The 21,416-nt window shown below is 39.6% G+C and overlaps 1 protein-coding gene across 10 annotated transcripts in view; it reads right to left on the minus strand.

Annotated features, from left to right (window-relative positions):
* PHACTR1 (phosphatase and actin regulator 1) overlaps positions 1-21,416 on the minus strand; it is a 301,804-nt gene that overhangs the window by 104,829 nt on the left and 175,559 nt on the right. For all 10 annotated transcript variants that reach the window (XM_036406273.2, XM_036406271.2, XM_036406270.2 and 7 more), the window contains one exon: positions 16,742-16,906. In XM_036406273.2, the coding sequence (XP_036262166.1) occupies positions 16,742-16,906 (165 nt within the window). The remainder of the gene's footprint in view (positions 1-16,741; positions 16,907-21,416) is intronic.

Here is a 21,416-nt window from a genome sequence, read left to right on the forward strand (position 1 = left end):
GGGGAAAGAGCATATGCCTGTGCGTGTTAATGTACTGCTGAAGGAAACATGGTATCCCTCCTGAATCTCTCACACTGAAATGAGTGGAGATGGAAAAATTAGGCACCATCTTATACAGGTCCAGACACTACACACTCACTTTGCATCTTACTGGTATTATCACAACTATATCACTGAGAGCCCTGCAAATCTAGTGAAATATTTTACTTTTAGAGACCTCTCAGTGTCTGTGTTTTTGAGAAGTATTAATCACATAAGAAAAAAGAGCCTAAATTACTCATATCTCATTTCAAAGCTAGAAGAAACTTAAAACAGACACCTACTATTTAAATGTGTTCCACTGCTTTTCCTTCTGCTCAGGGTCATCCAATCCATAAATTCAATTCAAAAGTAAGATAAAATATGCATATGTTTACATAAAGGCTAAATATGTTATACAAATGGCAAGAATGGGAATGGCTTTAAATTATATAGCAAAAGTAACAAAATAAAACACGAATAATAAGAACTAGAATATACACCACTTTATGCCTCTCCAACTCATTCCAGCTTACTGACTTATTCAATATCTTTTATTTATATATCTCCATATATCTATATATACTGCACTTGAATAAGCTGCTCTGGAAGGTTCAGTCCTTAAGTTGAGTTATTGCATGTTTCTTAATACACTTAATCTCACAGAATAGTTGCTCACATCAATCCACACCTAGCACATGCTGCGAAAACATAATTTATGAGCTACATCTCTTCAGTATCTGGATTTTGACTAGGTTTTTAAGACTAGCAGGAGGAAAGTAAGAAAGAATGCATGCAAGCATGTGTAAAGGTGCAATAATCACAGCGACTCATGCTTGTTTGTCTTCCCACCGCCTAGATTCATCCTCTACTTTGTTCCTCAGCTGCCTCATACCTTTTATCTTCAAGCACTGAGCAGAAGTTAATTCCAAATTAGGAATCAGCTAAATAATTAAAAGACCTGTACCTACACAGAATAAAATGGACTGGTAGAACAATGCACTTTAGGGCAAAATTTATGCTTTTCTTTACAATGCCAGTGTTACCTAACCTGATGGATTTAATAGGAAATACCTAGATGTAACTGAAAGCAAAATTTGACCTGAAATATCTGAAACAGAGGTGTAAAGCAAAGTACAACTTGATCTTATGTAAGCAAAAGTCAATTGTTATTTCCTGCTTTGTGTTATCCAAGTGACATTGGTGGTAACTAATAAAAAAAATCGGGAAATATCACAGTCCAAATACAAAATAAAGTGAAATCTTAGCCTAGCACTGATCTGTGGCTAGCATGACTTTAAGGCAATCTGTGCTTTGTTTATCCTCTCCTTGCCTGCCCACTGGGCTGCAGGACAGAAGACAAGCTGAGAAAATACTGTGAGCCAAGGAGCTGGCCTAGATGGCTGCCTGAGATACCTGAAGGCAAGCTTAGCTTTGGCTGAGGTCCTGCTGGTTGTCTCTTGCAGTTTCTCTGTGTGAGTTGTTGTCTGGGCAGAGCCAGGGCTTCCGCAGGCATTTCACCTGATAGAAAAGGGCTGAAATGGGAGGGGTGAGTCACAGCACGTCTCTTGGGCATGCTCTGCTCCTACCATGGGTAAGGTCTGCTGCTGCAAATTCCTCCCAAATATCCTGTGAACGTGATACTGTCAACATCTGTTTGGGACACTTCTGGAAGAAAGAACTGGAGCCACAACTTACATCGTATTGAGGAAGCTGCTATCTCATTTAAGGATTCTCCCATGATATGCAGCATGGAAAAATGAGACAAAATTCTCCAGAGGTGCATTCTGAGCAATCTCAAAGCAGACAGTATTAAAAGGGTAAAAAACAGCTCAGGTTTCAGTAAAATGCAGTGGCCCACTAGCTGCAGAGGATATCCTGTGACACAAAAATGATTGCAGGCAGTTGGCAAGAAGAGACAGGTCAGTGTGCTCATGTTTGCTCAGGGCTGATTCAAGTTTTTTAAAATCTTATCAATTTCCTAGCCTAATACTGAGTGAAATTTAATTAAAGTGGTGTTTGAATTTAAGTATTTCACCATAACATCAGCTACCCACTCAGTACAGCACTGCTCTCATCACAGACATACTGATTGTAGTTTACACAGCACTTGCTGCTTCTCCACAGAGGGCTGATTGGTCCCATGATGATCATGCTTCTCCTGATTTCCAGCTGGTACATTTCATTAAGAGACAGCTAAAACTGCCTCAGTGGTTTCCTCATATTACTTTTCCACATAAGCAGTTGGTTTGACTACCAAGGGGAAGCCAAGGAGTCAGGAACAGGATCAGATGGTGGCTTTTGAGAGTCTCTACCTAGACAGAGGTAGTGCCACTTCAAAAGGCTTTGGGAAACATTCTCATGAGCAACTGAAAATGCCTAAAGATCTCCTGGAGACTAATGGGACAAATGCATTTACATTACTCAAACAAAATGAAACAGGAAAAATTAAGTAAACAATGAGCCAGAAATCAGCATTTTGTAAACAATCTCCTATTTGTTATTCATCAACATAATTTTGTTCCACAGTTATCTCCTCTGATAAATGTGTGTGCATTTTTTGTGCTATTCTTTCCTTGAGAGCATTACTTAAAATAGTGTTCTCACTATTTGGAGTGCCTTAGATGCACAGCAAAAAGCCTCCTGCAGAAAGCCTTCACTACATTTTTACATAGGGTCAGGCCTGCTGTCACTGAAGTTGATGAGATTTTACAACCAAGTTTAACAGACAAATGGATGGCCTATATATTCTGCTGCAGGCAGGCAATGTAGTGAGCTCAAACATGTGTATAGATTCCAAGAGAAAAAAGTAGGACATAAGCATATATACATAAAGGTTTTACAGAAATAGCAGGTGTTAGATGAAGAGGGAGACTCTGCCCTACCAGCTGCAAACCATATATAATATGGATCTAGGGCTCCTGAATATTAGCTCTCTTTTTATCCAACTTCTCTGCAGCACAAGAGGCATCATTAGACCAGCAGCACAAATACTTGCTTAGCCCATACCGTGCCACATATGCTTCTAAAAGCTATTGCTTTACTCACCTTAACCTACAGGGAGTTTCAGACCAAGGACACACACCAATTTATTCACAATATGCATACTGGTACCATGTTTGCTCTGACAGTGGCTAAGAGAGCTCTGCTCTTCTGGAGATACTGCTGGGTTTATTAGATAATGCAATCCTCAAAGCTCCTCTTCTGTTTCTCTCATTTATCTGTGCAGTGAACTATGATTTGGCCTACTTTCAATTAGGACAGAAGAGGAGTGTCTCAGCTCTCTTCCCCTGTGGCTTTTCTATCCTGTGTATTTGCAATGTTCACTTTTATAAGCCTTTCCTTCTAGGGATGCAGGAAAGAAAACAGACTAATATAACTCCTTTTGCAGCATGGGGCAACAAGGTTACTCCAATATACACGGTATTTCCTGGATGAAACAATGTTACCAAGACAACAGATATAAAAGGTAAAAGCCACTCTTCCTCAGGGCACATAATTCCCCAGATAAATTCTGAAGATCCTGGTCAAATACAAGTTCTTTCTCTCAGTGGTCATTTTGCTGATAAGAACAATAGGAGAAAGATGTCATGACTATGCTGAAGAGCTCACAGCCAGCTCAATTCAATAAATGAACCAGTGCCAGAAGACAACTAAATTGTGAAACAGTTATGTCTTCACTAGAAACAGGGGCTCCAGGCCTCTGGAAACCAATGTTCAGGTGTCAGCACATGGGCTCGCCAATGGCCTTCTACAAGAGCAGCTCAGGTAATGCCTTCTCAACAGATAAAAGAATACTACAAATAATGCTCTGACCAAAATGTGAATTAGCATTAATTTTGTTAACTCAGTTGCCCCAGTTCAAGCCTCAGCTGCCTGCATTCAGAAGGTGTAATAGTATGAATGACACAGCTGAGACTTGGCTTGATCTAAGTGCAGTCACTCAAATGAGGGCAGCTGAGTTAAGCCAGTCTCACAATCCTTGCAGTGAAATCAGAAAATGGACTAATCTGCTAGACTAACAAATGGGGGGATTTTGATTGGTTTTGTCAGCTTCTTGCGGTGCATTTTAGCCTGCAGGAATGTTGTCTGCACATTAATGCCAGAAATACCACAGCGTCACTGGCCTCTCGTTTCAGCACAATGCCTTTGCAGATTCAGATGCAAAAAACGAACATCAATATTTAGAGGTAGCCATTCCAAACTGGAAGTTTTCTGGGGCGTAAACATCACATCTAAATAAAAGATAGTGCATGGACTCTGTTACTAGCAGGGAGAAATACATGTGCCAGGGCTCCTGCATCGCTGCTGCCAGCATGAGAGTTCTGTGTTATGGAGATCAACAATGGATGCCTGGCTGACTGTGTGGTCAGTTTAGATCCATCACTAATTAAGAGCAGCTGTTGCTGATTTGATTATTTTAATTTATAAACCAATACACATGGATTTTCTGTAATAATCTTCCCATGACAGTTGTGCATTTGTCTGCCTGCAGAGTAACCTCCTGATCTCTCCCAGGGGTCTGATCAAAACCCTGCAAATACCTTCACACCCTGGCTCTTTCCAAAGCAAATAGAAACATGAAGACACACAAGGATTCTTCACTTAGCATAAAATCCAAAATAATTTGTATAAACAATTTTGCAGAAGATTCTTATTCTGATGCTTATCTTCCTTACAGAAGTACATTTGATGAAAGATATTGCAGATATTTTGAAGTTAATACTGAGGTTGTAAAAGGATGCCATATGTGCTGCCACTCTTCTAAACTCATTGGCCAGCCTAAAACAAGAAGAGCCAAAGCATCCTTTTCTATAGCACCCAGCCAATGCCTTGTTTTCTCCCATCCCTTCCTGCATATTTTTAGCAGCAGCAGTGGCTTCCTTGTCTTTATATGCCTTCATTGGTAATTCCACTATCTCTTTCCAATTTTGGCATACTTTTGTCAGGACAAAAGATCATAAATCTGTAGTGTTTCTAAAGTTCTGAAAGGCTGGTTAGGGAAACTTGACCCAAATTGCCATTCCTAGGCTTGTAATCAGACAGCAAAAGATTCAGAAAGGAGCAACCCATACAAAATTGTGTTTCAAAAGTTCTGTTTCTCATGGAATTACTGAGTTGGATTTTTTTCACAACTATAAACTAGAATGCTTCAGATTGAGGATTGGGATGGTGTACAGGAAGCTACTAGCTGGTGAGAAAAAACACTACCATTCAGGTACACAAACTGTAGCTCAAATGTCATCTAATATTTCACTCACAGTCAACTACATACTTTTTTTAAACGGATGTTTTATCTATCTGTAATCTATTTTCTTATTAGATGGGAAACTGGTAGGAATGCTACTATGACTACTTAATACAGACTTGATCCTATGCCCACAAAAACCAGAGAGAATCAAATTATCATTTTTATGGGGCTTTTGATCAGGTCCATAAAGCACACAGGCCATTAGATGTACATATACAGTTCTGAAAATGTAAGTGCCAGTACAGAAGTGTAAATGCAGTAAATGCAGAATCATCAAATGATTCTTGATGATAGTGATAGAAATTCACGGGCTTCAAATGGTCTTGAGGCAGAACTTGAATATAAAAGGTTGCAAGGTTTCTAAATATATGTGCATACCCTGGAAACATTCTGCCCGCAGTTATTGTTTATTACTGCAAAGATCTGAGCACCCAGCAAGCCCCACAGTCCTTGGGAACAGAGTACCTCAGAAAGGTGATTGTGCAGCTGGCAGAAGCCTTCCTGGCCAGTCCACATGAACAAAGGCTTTTGGTATTCAGCAACTGCCTGCCAGGCACCCTGTGCTCAGGGAGGACAGTGGCAGAATTCATCAGCTTCAGCAGGAAGAAAATCAGACTCATTGCCAACCATTTGCAGCACAAATATATGTCACTGCCTTCAGGTAGAAGCATATCTGGACCTTCTTTGGTCCTTCCTCAGACTACTGCTTATCTGTGCATGTTCAGCTGTCAGCCCCATGCTACTTTTAACTAAAGAATTAATGAAGAGCACATGGGGACCAAGAGCTTCCTGCAAGACACAGGGAAATGAGCAACTGATGTTTTCAGATTCAAGTGGTAGCTAGTGGCAGTCAAACTCCCTGTAACTTTTCTTTTAGAATAGGCAAACAATGATGTTGGGTAGATTTAAAACGTGTGGTTTACCACAGCAAAAGGATGATTTTTACTGCCTGTTTTGATAAAGAGAATTGTTTGGGATTGCCAGATTACCTTGAAGAGATGTAAATAGAACTCTGAGGATATAAAGGACCAATACTGTTAATTACCAAATTAAAACCTTTTAAAGAGGAACCTGTCCTTCCAAAATGCATATACACATACTCATCTGCAAAATAAGAGACTGAGAAACTCCATTTTTCAACCTAGAAACATATACCTGCTACTCCATTAAGATCAAAAGGAATAGTGAGTCATGTTCAGCATCATGGATCTATTCTACCACTACTTTTATCTAAAAGTGTGGAATATCCTGTAGATAATAAGCAATTCAGATGCAGTTAACAACAGATAGTATTATGTCTTCAGCCCACACAAACAAATAGTAACCAAATTAGATCTTATTTTTAACTACTTCTTTATACAGACATCATACTGTGGAACTGAAACATTCATCTGAAAGTGTATCAATAAAGCAAATTTTTAGTATTCACAAAATCTGTATGTTTCTCCAAATAGGGAGTTTAACTTCTAAAAGGAATGAGTACTTTTTCCCCATGCTCTTGGTTTCCAAGATTTTCGCCTACATTTTAGAAATCCTTTTTACTACTGTAATCCCAAAGTCTCTCCGAATTACTTGACTTTGAGAGCTGCAGGTCTGAAGAAACCCTACATATGGAGAGACTGACCCCCCAAAAAAAAGAGACCTGGTCAAATTGCAGTCAAGTCCTGCAATGCTTAGAAGTCCAGTACCTACAGGTGTTGTTTGCAACAAGACTGGGATGGGTTAGCAGCAGAATTTGGAAGAGAACACAACAGCTTTCTCTCTTCATTAAATGTTCTAATCACCACCTTGGACTTCCTTTGCCCAGTCCCTCAGGCAGTCCAGTAGCCAGGTGCAGCTTTCACCAAACAGAGTCTCTAAGACCCATCTCTTGTGACACCTCAGGCTGTCTGATCTACTCTTTCCTGCACATTAGTTCCTGTGATTGCTTATATGGGTGCTCAGGAAGAGCAATCTGAATTGGAGATTCAAGGAGGATCACCAGTGCCACATTAAACACTTATGTGGACACTTTAATTCAGAACTAAATTTGCCTTAATGAATTAAAATAAAATGAATGAGTTTATGAACTGCATAAACATCCACCCAAGGGTTTATGATATTATAACTAATCTGTTTCATATTTATGGTTTAAATAATTCAAGTTACAATGTATAAACAAGCCCTAGAATAAAAAAGACTTAGACCAAGGTTTCTATGAAACTGTTCCTCATCAAGCTATCTTTGATTTCCAATTCATAATCTGTGTTTTTCTATTAAACCTCTGTATATAGGGCAATTCAGTTTCTCTTTCTAGCAACTATTTATTATTCCTCAACATACTAGCCCCAGCATCCCTGGAAAGAGCTCATGAAGTTAATGGTTTTGTCTGGGTGATTGCCGTCCATATTTCAGATCCCTGTGGACCTGGAATTCTCATCTCTGCTGCCAATACCCTATACATCTAACTGTATGTGCCTTTTAATGCAGCTCATGGACATGGAAATAAAGGGCAACTACCGTGATTAAAATGTCCCATCAGATTAGACCCACTGGGCTGCATGCTCACATGACCAAACCAACCCATTTCCCAATCACAACACGGGTCACATGGCACAGCAGGACTCGCTCGAGGTACTGCCATGCTGGCCTCGGGGATTGCTGCTTCATTTCCCCCCTGCGGGAAACACCGAGAGAGAGCAAAACAGTATTCTAGGAATAAAGCTTCCTCAACAGCACTTCTCAGTGAAAGCACCATTGTGAAGACACATTTCCTCATGGCTTCATGTCACTGTGAAATGTTGTGATTTTTTCCTGTGCCTTTATAAAGGCAGTGAAAACCAAAGAACAAAAGCAAGCAGTCTGAGAAATACTAATTAATATCCATGCTTCTACATACAATCTAAACATAAAACGCAGCTTCAACACATTTTGTTGTTAAATGAAATCATTCTAGAATAACCTGTAAGGACACAGTCTGATGAAGACCCTCCATTCATGAGTCATGGCAATAGAAGCTGAGGATGTACAACAACTTTTTACACAAGAATGAGCTTATTCCAAACACATATTCTCTCTCCCCACAGCCAGATATTCCATATTGCTGATTTGTTGCTAAAACACTTAAAACATTTCCAATGGACGTTGTTCTCTAATCCATATGCCGTGAAGAAGCTTATGTTATGAACAGCATCTATTTTCAATCATCACAATTTGTACTTTTTCTAATGGATTAATTGCATTATATAATTTTAACATGAATGCACTGTTGTAGAATTATGTTGCAGCATTACAGTTTGGGTGGCCTCATATAATCTTCACACAGCAGCTGGAATTGTAATTAGCATAAAAACCAAACAGCCTCATTAAACATCTCTTTCCTGTAAGACGGGACACATTTAGAGGCCTCGTTTCACACATTCCAGTACAGCTGGCACGGGGGTAGAACAATCCCTAAACGCATTTTTCAGCCCAGCTAAGCAAAGCCCACTTCTTAAACGCTGGAAATGTTCTGCAGCACATCTCAGGAAGACACAGTGATACTGCTCTGTAGTGGAATACATGCTCCCAGGGGAGTGGTTGTTTCCTCCATTTTTGAACTAGGAGCATCCAGTTGGCAATTCAAGTATAAAAATAGCCAACTGCTTTCACTGCCTTCCTTGTACAAATCAGATCTGCAACTTTCGAATGCATTTCCATTCTTTTAATCTCCTTAAAATGACAAATCTGCAAATGCTGACAATTTAAAATATCAGCAATTGAGACAAACATCAGCCATCACTTTCCCTTGCTATTAAGTTTCTTCTGCCACCCTAGCTTTGGGCTATTTATCTAATTGTGAGGCTGAAAATGACCACTGGCTTTAAAAATCTCTGTGAATCTTTGGTTCCACAGCAGTAAGCAGATACACAAGATAGTTTTGCTCCCTCTATAGAATGGCAAAAGATGAAATGTTTTAAAAGTTGTCTACAGTTTTGCATGAATTCTGGTATATTTTTCTGCCAGTTTCTCAAAAGGCATTAAGAAAATGTCAGTGCATACAAAAAGAAGTTAAATGCAATCCTCGTATTTTTTTTTCACTTTCAAAATTCAGAATACATCAAGAGTGTAGTTTTGGATCAATGCAAAAATTAGAACTGCATATGGATTTTAATTTTTATTCAGTCCTTGAATGCAAGCAGTGTAATACTTCAACAGACCTAAGATAGAAATTTTTTATTTGAAATTCACGTTTTTAAGTATATTTTTTATTTGACATTCACATTTTTAACTATACTAAATAATAACTAGTTCCAATTTCAAACAGAAATGTAAATTTGCATAAAAACTCTTCTAAGATTAATCTAGAAAACACTGAAATATAATGATCTTATTGTTTTGATTTTTCTTCATGCAAAAATATTTATTTCATTCAATGTGGATTCAGAAACTGCCCAAGTTCCTGCAAAATACTGCTTTTCTTCAGACAATGACAGCTTGTGCTTACCTCAAATAATCACAACACAGTGAACATAGCAGCCCTTTCTAACTCTGAAAAGCAGTTGTACTGCTGGTTTTTAATAAAACCAGAGCTATTTTTTTTTGCAGATTTGGACTTAGTTTTATAAAAGTGCCGTTTTCCTCTCTTCTCCCAAAATCTTGGAAACGATCAGTGATTTTTAGCAATGCCTTAATGCTGTATGAGCTGCTCCAGCACAGCAAAAATACCTGGCTTGGACCAGCATCTGTATCACCTGCTCGCTGCCTTCAAAAGGGCCCCTAGGGGTTTTACACAGAAATATTAACAGGCTTTGTCATGGAGGAGAACAGGAAGGACTCTGAGTTATTTCGGGCTTCAGGGTGGCTTCAGACCCAGCTAGCCTGGAGGGGACACTGTGCTCTCTCTCTGAGCACTGATTCAGAATTCAGAATTATATCTCCAAGTCATCAGAATATGAACATCAGGGAAGAAAAAAACATAATTACTTCTGTTCTCCATATCTAAACCTAGAGACAGTCTGGCTTGAAAGTATAAGAGGAGTTTTAACTGAAATATTTATACTTTTCACATGGGATCACAGCAGATATTAAATTAAATTCAGAAGAACAGAATGAGACCATAAAGTGCTATAAAACAGTTATCCTTGTTAGAAAATAATCCAAACAAAACCACTCTTTTCAACAAAAATAGAACCTCTGCAGATAGATGTCAATAACCTGGCACTTGGGAAAACCACACTGATTCTCTCACCCCACAGACCACCACCCTAGAAGTACAGGCAGGGCTGAGGCAGGCATGTCTGCAGTCTGTGCTTCTCCTTCCTTTCCCCAGGCAAAGGTCTTACCTAAATTGCATGACCAGTTTAATACCCTAAGGGTTTTATATGAAAAAACACAAAAGGCAATTATGGGCAAAGCAGAAGGTTTAAGAGAAGCACTGGCAACATATAATTGAATGTCTCCCATCCGGAATATTCTGGAAAGAAAAGTTTAAAATATTAACCTGTTGTAGTTAGAAACAATCAGCAGTAGGAATCAAATGATCTGGGCATGGTGTATGAATAACAGTTTCTTTAATTGAACAGCTTTATCACATTTTGGTTTTTTCTTGTTATTTATCAGAAACACTGAAAAATCCTTGCCCGTAAGTGTTGCCAATTTAAGCAATCTCCCCTGCTAACTGGGAGACCTAACTTACATAAACACACTGACATATTATTTTTTAAATAGAGTATCTTTAAAAAAAATCTGGTTGGAAAAACCAAAGCACCAAGGATTAACAAGTGGAAAAAAAAAAGATTCAGGCACAAAATTATTATCTGTTTTAAAGCAGATTTTGGGAGTGAGGCAGCTAAAGTTTCGATGAGTCAGCTTTGTTGAGGCTCACTTAGTATCTTTAGATGGCTTGAGTGAGAGTGAAAGCAAATGGAAGAGCATGTTACGCCCTCCCCAAAAAGTAAACTGAAAAAATCCACATGCTCCCTTTTGTTGCATTGTCTATACTATTTGGCTTAAATCTTTAGATCGAGAGTGCAGACCTCCTCTTTTCCTACTTAACAGAGTAACTGCTAGCAAGAGAAGATTGTCATTCTCTGTACAGATAACTATTAAAAGAGTCTTAAGGCCCTTAGGCAGTAGATCAATCCAGAGACCTGCCCTGAATGACCTTTTTCCCCAAGCCAACTGATGATGCTTGGCTCACAGTGGTTTGCCTTTTGGCTCTTCTGATATTCTGGTCTACTTCAGTCCCGGTGTTCATCCTTTCCAACTTCCTAGTCCTACACCTCGATACAGGCTCTTGAATACCAATCTCTACAATGTAACCTAAGCCAATGAAGCCTTAAATGAAACAGGAGCAGATCTTCTCTATTCTCAGGAAGGTACCCCAAGCATGAGGCTAGAAAGTCACAGTCGTGTCTTCCCCGGTCACAGACCAGGATGTGGCTCACCCATGGGTTTTGGCATGGGAACTATGGCACCAGAGGACTGATATGTGATTACTGCCCTGTGGAGGACAATTGCAAGTATTTCTAGGAAGGGAAACTGGGACACAAATAAAAGGAGCTTTCAATGTACCTAAGAGGAAAGGCTGAGTTCAAAAGATTTCCTTTTCTGCTTTTCTCTTGTCATTTAACTAGTGTCCTTCAAGTACGAGTTACATGCTTCCTTCTCCATTTTGCCTGAGCACTGCGATTCAGGAAGCAAGGATGGTGGAAGACAGATGCACTAATTCTTTAAACTGAAGGTCACCAGAAATGGGAAATGACAAAACAAGACATTTTTCTCTACTCAAAATCCTCCAAGAAGCTGAAACACTTTTTTTCTGAAAGGTTGCAGACAGTTGGCTTTTGACGAAAGTAGCGATAAAAAACCTTCAATAATATTTCAAGTAAGTGCAGAATCTATTTCCCCTCAAGCTTCTTTCTGTCAGAAGCAGTTCCTTCTCCAAAACATCTCCAGGAAATGACATTTCAGCATGTGTACAGCACTGCAATAAAACAGCAACACACCCAGGAATATTTTTCAAGTTCACAGCAAGGCGAGCAGAAGATCAAGGTATTAAAAAAAATTACAAAGGTCTAGCAGAGGAGACAGTCAGCTTGCTCTCCTGCTATCTGCTTTGCTGATTCTCAGAGAGCCCCGTTTGGCTTTTAAAATCTTGACCAGTCTTCTAGAGCCATCCCACCTGCATCCAGCCAAGGAAATGTGCTTGAGTATAGAAAACTATGTTTCTTCCTGGCTTCTTCGGCCATGAGACTGCTCTTTGTCAGCTGTAAGAAATCATGCTCTTAACAGACAGAATCTTGCCATTTAGAAGTTTGCCCGTTCTTACCAGCTTTATAATACCTCATATTTTTGTTGAGGGGGCCTTGGCCCTGCATGGAAATAAAGGTTTCCACACTTCATGTAAAAATCTTAGCTAACTTTAAAAACATACAGCATATCTTTGATTGTACCATGAATAACAGTGTGGCAGAATTTGGTTTCTTTGTTTAAGTCCCCGTATATAGAACTTCAGTGTCCAGAGAGTTTATGCTGTACTGTGGGGGTCTCATCACCCATCAAGGAACTTCCAATAGATGTTCTGTGATAAAATGACTTGCAGACCTGATGCTGAAAACCACATTCTGCTGGTGGGAACTTCACTTCTGTCCAGGAGGAGAATTACTGTGATGTGGCATTCACATTCTCTGAAAAAATTCCTTCACCCAGGGTTTTTCTCCTGGGAAGCTGAGAAGCCTCAGAGAAAAGGAAAACAATTCTTATCTCATTTGCTTCTCCTGTGTTTTGCTCATGTAGAATGTGTCTAGAAATTGTTTACCCAAAGGTGATTGCCTGATTAGATTCTGGTGTGAATTGTTTTGACTCATTGGCCAACCAGGGCCAAGCTGTGTCAGAGCTCTGGAAAGAGTCACAAGTTTTCATTATTATCTTTTTAGCATTCAGTAAGTATCTTTTCTGTATTCTTCAGTTTAGTATAGTATAGTATTCTTTAATATAATGTAGTATTATAAAGTAATAAATTAGCCTTCTGAGAACATGGAGACAGATGCATCATTCCTACCTTTGTTGGGGCTTCCCTATGAATACAAGAGTGTGAGAATTAACTTGTTTCTGTTCTTGCTGTGGTACACTGGTGTCCTTCACAGACTCCCTGTTTTCTGAGATTATGCCTAGACAAAGCCCATCTTTCTTTCACAGTGCATATGCCTTACACCTCCTTAACACACCACCTTCCAGCAGAAGAGGTCACTTGGATCAAACCCAATGGCTCATCTGGTGCTTCCCATCTGCACACAGATCACCCTACCCGTGATTTTCTCTACCTCCTCTGGCTGCTTTACAAAATACCTAATGATGATCTCACAGAGACCAGCTGCAAGGCAAAGGCATGAGATGTCTGCATCAAACCCATGACTCTTACCTTTGTTACCAAGTCAGCACCAAGGCAATGTCAGACTTTGGACCCTTCTGCAACGTCACTACACGGACACCAAAACCAGCGTAACCTATAAACATATAAACTCTACGAAAGATGAACATCCTTTTGACCCTCTGCTTGTCAGTGACAATACAATAACAAAGATGGAGAAAGGGGGACTTATGCTCAAACACCACAATTTGAGTATTGATGTGCTGAGAGGAGTCATATATAGTAAGCCTAACACTGAGGTCCTCCATCAATCACATTATGTACTGTCTCACCTCATGCAATTACCAGGTGTCAGAAAATAGCTTTTCCTATCACCTAAAAGGTTTTTTTGCTCATTGACTGCTGAATTGAATTTTAAAACATTCATCTCTGAATAACTAAGGAGAGCTTTCAGTCTGATAAAGATATGGATACAAAATGTTAGCTCTTGGAAATACCAAGAAAAAGGCAACCTTTCAACCTTACATATCAGCTTGACTCTCTCTTTCTTTCTGTCCTCTCCCAGAGAAGAATCTCCCATTAATTTCAGTGGAAATTTCATCAGATTAGGCCATGTGTTTTGACCCTTACCACTTTTGACATTAAAAATAATTGAATCCATTGTTGCAGCAAATAAGGGCCTAATAAAATACTTGTATTAGTATCTATTTTTTGATAATTACTGATGTTCTATGCAGGTGGGAAAGCTTGGGTGCGTGCCTGTAGGACACTAATGGGAATGCTTTTTTTCCAAGTGTCACATTTATCAGTGCACTAGAAGAAAATAAGCCTGTATTATGAAGTTTCATGCTGGCTCTCATTATGCCATCTCACAAGCTTGTCCTTTGATTCATTATAAAGATTAAATATATTTTCTCAGTGAGATCAGAGGTACTAGACAAGAGGTCATGCAAATGCTGGCAGAAAAATGCTAGTTTTCCATGTGTCAAATCTTTTGTACTACACATCCAAGGTTCAACCAATGCTTCTAATTGTTGGGGGGGGGGGGTCTTGTAGGGTGCTGGTGGATTTCTGTTCCCCAGGGATGGGGATGATGGAAACTGTGAGGTCCCAGCTCTCACACAGTCCAGAAGCAAATCTCTATCCCTACCTTCTACAGGGTGCTCAGCAAATTTGACATCCTTGTCAATTTTGCTGCAGTTAGTAGCAGGGGAGCTGACAGGAATACCAATTTTGCAGAGCAGCTGCAGGATACTGTTAACTTACTAGAAATAAAAATTTTTCTATAAAAAAAAGAGAAAGGTTTTGGATTCAACTGAGATCAAACCCAGTACTGTGACTGACAAATGCTCCTGGAGACCCAGCTCTTAAATTGTTTTTTCAGACACTGAACTCACTTTTACTAGGGGAGAAGATACGCTGGCATGTCTGGTAAAACTTCCTATTCCTCTGAGAAGAGAAAAATACATGTGTTCAGTCTGGTTTTAATCACTGTGTACTTTCCAAATATTTTGGTAATGGGGTAAATCTTAGCAATACTTCTTGTAATGCCCAGAGTGGACTATGGAGCCATATTCCATCCAGCTTCAAACCAGTCAGTCTAAACACAGCAGCATACAGCTCAGCCTCATCAGCTGGAGCTGCAGAAACCATAAAAATCAACAGTAGGCAAGCTTTGGCAACCCATGGTACCGCCTGAACAGCCATGCTTATTCTCCTAGTTGTAACCAACCAAGGCAGCATGCTCAAACTAGATTCAAAGCAGTTGTTACCACAGTGTCCACATATCCCTAAGAGCTATATGGTTTTCATGGAAATCCTACTACAATACACTATGGTTATGACTGATGCAGAATATGAAAGACAAGTCCTTTTTTTTTTGCGGAAAGATGTCATTTTTGGTGACAATAGCTTCTAGCTGTCAAGTCAAAAAATATGATCATCACTCTGAGTAATATAGCCATCTATTCCAGCTCATTAGTTTTTGGCTGATAAATCAGAAAGCAGCCTAAACAGCACACAGTAAAGAACTCATTCAGGTACAAACCCTGAAAATACTTATTCTGCATTTAAACTCATTCAAGAATTCACACTTAGTTAAATGAGACGTCTCACCCCATTGTGGGCCACTTTCAGGAATACAGGATTTGGGGTGCCACAGGTACACACAAGTAGTGCCTAAAATATTCCACTGTGCAAAACACAGGACAGAAAAGCAACTTATTGTAGCTCAAGCCTCTTCTGACACTTGAAGGAGCAAGATACTCACTGCTTTCTTTCTAGTTATAGAGAAAAAAATTAGAAATCTGGAGAAACTCCATGTTTTCTCACAGATAATCCAGGGTAAAGACTTGCAGAACCAAATGTAGTAATTATTGGCCATCATGAAAGAACAAAGAAAATAAACCTTCTAAATAAATTGCAGAGCTTTCATCACATGGATCAATGCCTGCATCTGGGATTCGTGCTCAGACCAATTTACATTATAAACCCACATTTTTTTCAGTTCCCTTTTTTTTTTAAATAAAAAAGGGTCTTGGACTAGAAGTGCAAGAAAGCAATGGCAAAAGGAGGGGCATGGCAGGAACTGAGATTTGCTTTTCTCAAAAAAACAAAGGACACATCATTCCTGCCCAATGGAATGAATAATTTCTGGTTATGCAAGTTACTCAACACAATGTCAACTTCTTTATCCTGTCACTCCTTTTTTTCTCACTCCTTTATTAGCACTCACAGGAGCTTAAATGTGGCTAAAACGACCTCTAGTATTATCTTTTCATACTGCCTTTTCCTTTATTCATAATCTGTGGAATCAATATTCAAAGATTTCTTCTGAGTTAGGCTCTAGATCTAGTAGCAGAACCTGAAAATACAGCTTTGGTGAGCTGCTGGTTTAATTGCAGTGCACCCAATCACCCAATGTGTCACTTTAGGGCTTTTAAAGAAAAAGTTTATAACAAAGTTAGAGATCTTCTCTTAGAATCTGATGAATCTCTCCAAGCCAAGCTTCAAGAGTTGAAATCTCCCCAAGCCAAGCTTCAAGACTTGAAATACATGCAAACTGAGGCTGTATTACAAATTTTCAGCCTTGATGAGCAAAAAGTTCCAGATTAATAAACTGACCCCAACGTGACTGTTACCTGCTGAAGTGTGCTTAAATTTTTCACTCTTCTTCTTCCTCCATTTCCATGGCTTAAAAATTCTCCCGAGAGTGGCAAATTTGCTCCTTCTTCTGATTGGAGGCGTGTGAGTCCCAGGTACTAGAGAATCTGAACGCATTGCAGCCAGTCTTTCCACCTCTTCAGCTGTAATTTCAGCAAGAAAAAGAGAAAAACACAAGGAAGGTGGGAAGTGAAATAAATGCTTTAATAAGTTATCAGAAAACCACACAGATGGCAAAAATTTTTCATGGACACAAAGAAGAATAACAAAGGGAAAAAATATTTTAACGTTCTTTTCTTTTAGTGAAATTGTTAATCTACGGTAAAGAACAGTAGTAACAACAAGATTCAACAGAAAATTATTATGTTATAAAAGTTACGGCTTTTAACAAATTGTTCTACATTGCTCTAGACAGCTGGCAGTTCAGCCATCAGCCATTCCTGGGGAAGTGTGACAGAGAATGGGGAAGAGAAAGCCAAAAAAAAAGGATTCAATATAATTTACAAGAAATATTACAAGGGTTTTTTTCTTTAATTGCAATGGAAAGAAACATTTCATTTTACTAATATTTATTAAGAGCAAGGACCCTCATAAATAATGACTTTTTGGTACCATTACTGTGTCCATTAAAATTGCTTGGCTTACAAAAAGGGGCTACATTAGAATTTCCTAGTGAGACAGAGGGTGCTAAAAAAATCATAGAATCATAAAATTGTTTGGGATGAAAAAGACCTCTAAGATGGGATCCAGCTGTTAACCCAGCACTGCCAAGTCCACCCCTAAACCACATCCCCAAGTGCCAGATTTACACATCTTTTAAATTCTTCCAAAGATGGTGACTGCATCATCATCACCATCTTCGAAAGATGGTGACTGCCACTTCCCTGGCAGCCTGTTCCAATGGTTTACAACTGTTTCCATAAAAAAATTTGTCCTAATATGCAATCTAAAAACTCCCTGGTGTCACTTGAGGCCATTTCCTCTAGTCATACCACTGGTTACGTGGGAGAAGAGGCTGACCCCCACCTGGCTACACCCTCCTTTTAGGTAGTACTAAAGACCTATAAGGTCCCCCTGAGCCTCCTTTTCTCCTCAGAATCTCTCCTGCCTCAGATACTCATGATAAGACCTGTGCTCCAGAACCTTTACCAGCCTTTCTCTAGTACTCCAGAGTCTTTCTTGTAGTGCAGGGCCCAAGTCTAGTCCCATTTTTCTGCCTACTCACTGCCCTCCAATTCTTATGCTTAGCTTTTAACATTTAAACTTTTAATTTTAGATTTTAATACAGTTCCCACTTAGGTCTGAATTCCCTTGAAGAGGATAGAGGTTTTCACTGAGCATCTGTTCTTAAGAGCTCAGTTATCTGCTACCTTGCTACCTTTACTCTGTAATACATCATGATAGTTTCAATACTGAAAAAAAAAAACCTTTGAAGAACTTAAATTACCCTTCCTACTTGATGAGAACAAGAGAAGTCTGGGGATTGTCCCTTGACGTAGTTAAATTGCATGGTCCCCCTGTCTCACATTTGCAAGGCAAAATTAATGCTGATAGTTTTGGGAAATAATATCTCTGACATTAGAGGCACAGAGAATGGAAACCCAGGACCACAAAGAAAGCACCAACAGAGGGAAGGTATCAGCAGCACGAGAGGTTGTCTCTGTGCCACAGCTGCATAATTCAGTCAGCATACAAGCAGGGGCTTTGCGTGGTTTGTTGTTGTTATTTTTGTTTGTTCATTTTTTAAGTTGTTGTTGGTTTTTTTTTTTGTTTTTTTTTTTAAGAGATACCATTTCCCAGACTTGTGTTGTAATGTGACACTGCCACTAACACTGATTTGAGTGGATTGCACACACAGTCCAGATGCATAAAGACAGGATGCAGATTGTCACCTCTCCTGCTCTGAAGACAACAGCCCAGTGTTTCTATTCACCTTTCATATTTTAAATATTAACCTCAGGCATGAGCTTGAGCTCAGGAACCTCAGCAAGAACATTGAAGGGATGAGCACGGCCCACTCCACACTGGCAGAATCACCAGAGATTTTGGCTGGCAAATTCTTATGTATCTCAATGGAAATTTTTTCAAGGCTTTAAGTGAGCCAAATTTAGTTTGGTTTTCATGGGAACAGCCAGAGACGCATTTCTAACACAAAGGAGGTTTCATTATCAGAACTCCAACTGAACTACTATTTGAGTCCCTCAGGTCTTTGCAAGAAGTCTGGTTATTTTGTTATTGCTCTTTTGTTTGTTTTTAATGTTAATATGCAACATAATCCTTTTTCCTGTAAAATATCAATGCCAGATACAGCTGCCTGTAATTTTCCAAGGAAGAAAAAGCTACCCTGCAAGATAGATAGATATATAGATAGACATATATCTGAGCCTAGATATTTCAGTGGAAATGGTTAAAAACTGCTATTCTTTGGGGTAACAAAGAGAAAGACAGACCTTTCTGAGAACATCTCTTTTCAATTTAAAACAGAGGGAATAAAAGATAATCTGGCCAAAGCATTTCATTCTGTTCCAGCTCTTTGTGCCTGACTGCCTGGAGAAATACCTTCTTATCCAAAGAACCCATTACAAGGCTCTGTCCTGTACAGGGGCTGGGACATGCTGTATCAAGGCTGGGAATTGCCTGGTTATGCTGAATAAACCACATGGATAAAAAGAAGAGGAAATCAGAAATTTCCTTATACTTTCTAATTTCACTGGAACCTGCTGGGCCATGAAGACCAGCACAGGGTACAGAACACTGCCCTCTATATGCAGATCCAAAGGGACCACTCCTTTTCCCCTTCCTCCATTTTTGAGATGCCTCTAGTTCAAGCAAGTAGGATCCCACTGTGTTCCACTGCTGTGATTTTTTAGAGATGCTGCTAAAAGCAATGGGCTGGTATTGTCTTTGGTGTCTTATTTAGGGGACACAGGAAGTGGCCCACTAAGCAAACTGGAAATGACACACTACTGCTGCTGCTGCTGAATTAGGCTTCCTGCTAACAAACCTACAGCTGAAACATTGAAATTCCTCTTGCTGCTCACCCTCTCTCCTTTTCACCATCACTGAGCCAAGATCTCTGCTACACAAGTGCCTTTGTTATGAAATCTCAGAGCTGCAACAACTTCTCTTTGCTAGCTGGTCCTAACTGGTATTGCTGAGGCCATTTCCTGGAGAACCAACACCCCTCAAAGACACTCTCCTTTCACAACACAACTCTGTCTCACACCAGCTGCGCTCTCACTGCCCCTAGGGAAGTTTTTCCCACTCAGGGTAAATGAGTATGGATTTACACTCAGGCAAAACTAACACTGGAGTAAAAAATAATTTACCCAGAGGGTGGGTTCACTGAAAGCCAAACACAGTGTCAAAACCATTTCCACATTTTGACTGCTCTTCCCTGAATTTCAGTACTGTCTTACACACAAATCTGTGGCCTCAGAGTCCTGCAGTGCCTGGCATCAGTCATGAAAGTGTTCCTTCTCCTTCATCCTCTCCAAACATACACACAGCTCCAAGCTAATGCAAGTAACCGCTCTTTTTCCTTCTCATTCACATTTCTCAGAAGGACATGATTTTTTTTTCATGAGAAATGCTCTCAAGAGCACTGCTAATTCAAAGCATAATAATCACTGGCTAGGAATAAACCACATTAGCATAAAGCCATGACAGTTTTAATACAGCAAGAATAAAAGCAGACCATGATGCAAGAAGCAAATGCCAGAATTCTGTGCTCTCCTCTGCTGCTGCATCTTTTGCTCAAGTTGGCTGGATTTCTCTGCCTTTTTGGCTCATAATAGCTATTGACTGGCTGTGGGCTGCGACACCCACTGCTGACAGCAGGCTCTGTAGGCTGATTTCACACCTTTGCTGTTCCCAAAAAAGCTGGTACTTGCAGGAATGGAAAGTAACCCAGACCTTGCACTCTTTTTCTATTTTTTTTTGTCTTCAAAGAGGAAAGCAGTCTCAGCCTGATCAATCTGCTGAACTGGGAGAGGGAACTGCTGTGTGCATTAGTACCTGTAGTCACATTGTGGAGATCTCATCTTGACACTGGTGCCACAAATGTGATCTTTACGGGTCACAGGCACTGCTGATACTCAGTGCTTGTGGGAACTTGTTCTGATTTTTTTCCAGGATATGAGAGATCTTTCTGAGACACAAAGAAATACTGGGACCTGCTCTTATGGCAAGAGGGTGATGCACTCCCCTCCCACTTTCTTATGTCCAAGCTGTCATTTCAGAGCTAGCAATGGGGAAACTAAACCTGAGAGTTTTTCATAGGCTGTTTGGCTGTGAGATAGTGCTCAATATTTTACTGTAGTTCTTAATAATTCTGAAGTTCATATAGACTTTATATAGAGCTTATGCAAGACATAAGGTTTTAATGAAAAAACCCCACCACAAACTGAAGTACTTTGCATCCAAGTAATATAAAAAAAAGTACATAGTTGAAATAAATTACAAAGAAAAGAAGAGGCCAGGCCATCTTGAACCTGTTCTGTATGTTCTTATGATTTTCCCACATCTTTCAGTAGGGTGTTGATTTCCAGAAAGTCCAGTAAGAGACAACATAGCAGTTGCCTACTTTCTGGATTTGAGAAGGCCAGCATGCAGATCAAAAGACCTCCCACAGATGAGATAACTTATGAAGTT

Source organism: Molothrus ater, chromosome 1 (genome assembly GCF_012460135.2).
Source record: "Molothrus ater isolate BHLD 08-10-18 breed brown headed cowbird chromosome 1, BPBGC_Mater_1.1, whole genome shotgun sequence".
In the NCBI taxonomy this organism is placed as follows: Eukaryota; Metazoa; Chordata; class Aves; order Passeriformes; family Icteridae; genus Molothrus; species Molothrus ater.